The sequence below is a fragment of the Denticeps clupeoides genome, chromosome 14 (assembly GCF_900700375.1).
Source record: "Denticeps clupeoides chromosome 14, fDenClu1.1, whole genome shotgun sequence".
Classification (NCBI taxonomy): Eukaryota; Metazoa; Chordata; class Actinopteri; order Clupeiformes; family Denticipitidae; genus Denticeps; species Denticeps clupeoides.
In genome coordinates this window covers 4752759-4756730 of record NC_041720.1, presented here as the reverse complement: position 1 = coordinate 4756730, position 3972 = coordinate 4752759, and the positions used below count along the sequence as shown (strand labels likewise).

Sequence of the window (3972 nt, the reverse complement as noted above, 5' to 3'; positions counted from 1 at the left end):
TAGATACAGTGTTGCCAGACATGTGATAATTATTGTATTTGCACCATAATATTGCCCTCTGTATGATCAAAAATTCCCAAAATCCCATAACGTGTGAAAAGTTATTTCCGTCTCACGTGCCTTTACAGGAAGATGCAGAAGTGAGCATACACAACATCGCCATCATTCTTACGGAAATGAATGAGAGAAAGACCCCAGTTTTACTGGGTGGTTAAAGTCCAGTAGCACTAACAGTAGTAAATGGTATTCTGGACGGTTCAGTGTAGGGACCCGTTCTCTGAGCAACGTCAGAATGGAAATTCCGTTTGTACGATTGTTTTTGCACATCGCAACTCATTTTGCACATTTCTGCTCTTTTTGCACTTGTTTGACTTATCTTGTGTGTCCACTTACAAGCATTATACAGAAATGTTGTCCTGTTTGTCCTTGGTTTTGTTTTTAACTCTTTATCCTTGCACATGTACCTTGTTATACTTTGTCACTTTATACTTTGACTCCAGCTATTTGCACACCTTTTTGCATACCACCTATTTGCACACCTTCACCCTACCTGTTACACATATTTTATGTTTTAGGTTAAAGACATAAAAGTGTAATATTTGGTTATGTTTGCAATATTTGCATATTGGTTCATTGTTTACTTGCAATATTTACAATAATCTTGTCTGTAGCAGTCGCTAAAAGCATTTCATTGCATATCATACCGTGTATGACTGTGTATGTGACAAATAAAAATTTGAACTTGAACTTGTTCAGTGTACAGAAAGTTTAACTTTTCTTTTATAGTCCTGTACAGTATTTAAGCGTTAGTTTTAGTTAGTTTAGTTTAGTATGTATTTACATATTTTTCTTTCTTTTTACGATTTCACTATGAAACAGTATTTAAATAAACGGTTTTCTGCGTGTACTGTTGTACTGACAATAAACATCTCTTGAATCTTGAATTGTCGGCTACTCCAAACCTCTGCCTTCAACCCAATATACAGTCCAGTCTCCCTGACTTAAATATGCATAGCCCACCACAGCCCTATAAATTAATTATCCCAAGCACGCATTCGTAGAGACACTCAGAAGTTTTTTTGCAAGCTTGTATCAGTCTCGACAAGGGCTTGAATATTCTGTCGCCCATGATGCCAGCTTTTGCTTTGCCTGCCGCAAATTTTAGTGTTTCCAAATCATACCGCAAGGACATAGTCACCGAACCTGTCTGCCCCTCCAATGCTGTTGTTGCCTATTTTCAACACTATTAATTATTAAAAATAAATTGTCCTTTTTTTTTTTATTCAATCTATGTCTGTGCCCTTAAAGTTGGAGTTGCAATTGTGGAGGAAACGTCTGAAATGTGAGAGGTTGTTCTTTTATGTGGTAAAAATTGGCTTTAGAGAGCGAAATATAAGGCATGTATGGATGTCAAATGAAAATTTCTGTTAAAAAAAAGATAAACTTTTCAACAAGGTAAAGGTGTTTTTGATTGTGTTTATATTTGACTTACACAAGTCAAAATTATCAGTCACTTTTTCTGCGTGTATTTTCCTCGATAACCTGGCAAGGTGGATCCTGATACCGTTTATACATCATAACACAGTTGCATACCGTGTGTGTGTGTGTGTGTGTGTGTGTGTGTGTGTATTTTTACAAAAGCTGATGTTTAAATGGGAAATCCACCCACTGTTTAATTTTTTAAAAGTGCAACTGATGAATCTCCAAATCAGGGTGCAGCATCACTAGTAGGTTTTCAAGGCTAGTCAGCAGTGGGGTCCAAGATCTTGCCCATGAACAAGACACTCCTTGTAATGTGGTCTGCTATGAAGAGCAAGAAGGGCCTGTTGATTTTCACTTCCTTAGGCTGAGGTGGAACAATGGATCTCACAAACTCAACAGTGGTGACACCGGCAGCTTCGGTGCCTTCCTCATCGACTTTAAGGATTGCTTTGTGCTTCACCTAAGGAAAAAATATAACAAAAGACTTTACCACGTCTGTACCGTTATTGGATGGGTGGATCCAGTTTGGACATTTGTACAAACCTCTGCAACATGCATGCTCGCCTCTGCGATTCCACTAAAGTCAGCCTTAGAAGTGAAGGCTTCTTCTACACCCATGGCCTTCAGAGGATCCAACAGTGAATATGATCCAGAGGTGGAGAATTTTGGCAAATGGATGGACAGGTAGCTGCAAAAATTAGAAAGATTCACACATATGACCTCCACGCAACCCTGGATTTCACAAATGTGGTGACCAATTATTAAGTGTGTGGAATGCTCGCCAGATACTGTGTAACCTTTGATCTCCCAAAATCAAATAACACAAATAATCAAATAACCCTGCAGTTACCTGGTTTATTTACATTACATCAGTGCTAAAATACTTTTTAGTGTAGTATCTAGGGGGGGGGTTAGGGGTCCATGCCAATACAACCAATACACAATATAATTATTGTGGGGTAAAAAACAATTAATTTTCTTGCATAAATAGCTTGTTGGTTTTCTGTAATCATTTCAATTATTGCCAGCAAACTAGTTTAATCATCTGGTAATGTAACCCTTTTTTTTACACAACCCATCCTCAGGGGTAAGTGGTATGCCTAGCCGTTAAGGAACCAGACCCATAATCGGAGTTATAGCGTACTTATAGTCTACTCTGTTTGATGTTATGTGTTGTTCAAACGAACGGAATTTGTAATTATTAATAAATTAAAAACTCACGTTGGACTCACAGCCGAGCGCCAGAGACTAATGTGATGTCTGCGGACTTCATTTTCCACCTCGTTCATTTTTCCTTCATCTGGCATCACAATGATCATTGAGGTGTTGCCTTTATATGGGAGCCTAACCACTGTCGTGAAGTTCTCTTTGTCCTCATAAAATCCAAAAGTCCCCGTGTTTTGCATCATATCCACCTTGACCTTCTTGTTCTCGTTCACAAGGAAATTATCCTTTTTGGTTTCTTCTTTATCGAAACGGGAAGCCCATTCACCTGTCGGAGTCAAACTCCCGTTGAATGATGGAAAGTAATGGAAAGTCAAGATCTGTTTACTGAGGGACAACAACAGTTACATACCTTTGAAGTAAATGCAGTTGATGAGCATCATGAGTGTGGAGGGATTCAGGTCCTTCACCATGTCAGTGATGGTATTGTTGGTTTTCTCTGCAATAAACTTGTTGATCTCTTCGGCGGCAATGTCGGGCTTAGAGAAGTCAACGGTGAAGGCCTCACTTTCATAGAAGTGCTTTGTGTCTTCCAAATATTTGTCTAGAACTTTAAAGGAATCGTCAACGGCCACAGCACTGTTGGCATTGAGTTCCATGTTGTCCCTCCTGTGTCCCAGCATGTGAAATATGTGCTCAAAGCCCTCATTCACTTTCTCAGGAGGCAGCTCGCTGAATCCGAGGGCTTTGTAGAGCTGAGAGTGGGTATCTCCCTTAGCCCCCATAGCTAGCATGGACAGAGCCATGGAGATGCTGAGTGGCGAGAAGAAGATGTTTGTGTCCTTGTTCTCTGGTATTGCGTTCAGTGCATTGTAGAGGCTGAAGGCAAAGTCGGCATTTTGTGAGGAAAGAACGTTTTCTGCGCCATTTTTGGGATGGGGCTGATCCTTGTCGTGGTGGAGGTGGTGTTGGTGGTGGTCTGGGCCATCCTGCGGACTGGCCCAGGCCACTGAGAGGAGTAGGCAGGCAGAGACACAGCGGCAGAGAATACCAGTCATTTCAATCACCTGCGAAGAAAATGGGAAATTGTGGTAGGCCTGAAAGGTGGTCAGACAATTCCATTCTAGCCATGCTCAAAGGCAGATACTCGTTTTTCTGGCAATGCCCAATTTTTGTTCAGTATTTTCTACATTCTGTAAGACAAAAACCAGTAAATTCCTGTCCAGCCTGTTTATTAAATACGCTCATTGTCTCCTTTCGGCTGCTCCCATTTGGAGATATTTGTCAAATGAATGAGCGTATTTAGCGAGGTTTAAAAACCTCGAC

At 40.4% G+C, this 3972-nt stretch overlaps 1 protein-coding gene across 1 annotated transcript; it reads right to left on the bottom strand.

Annotated features, from left to right (window-relative positions):
• Window positions 1–1741: 1741 nt before the first annotated feature.
• LOC114763650 (alpha-1-antitrypsin homolog) lies at window positions 1742–3704 on the bottom strand. Its single transcript, XM_028953418.1, has 4 exons — window positions 3059–3704; window positions 2704–2974; window positions 2026–2170; window positions 1742–1942 (listed from the first exon to the last, which is right to left on the bottom strand). Exons 1-4 carry the CDS (start codon window positions 3702–3704, stop codon window positions 1742–1744), a joined length of 1263 nt encoding a protein of 420 aa, XP_028809251.1.
• Between the last annotated feature and the right edge of the window lie 268 nt (window positions 3705–3972).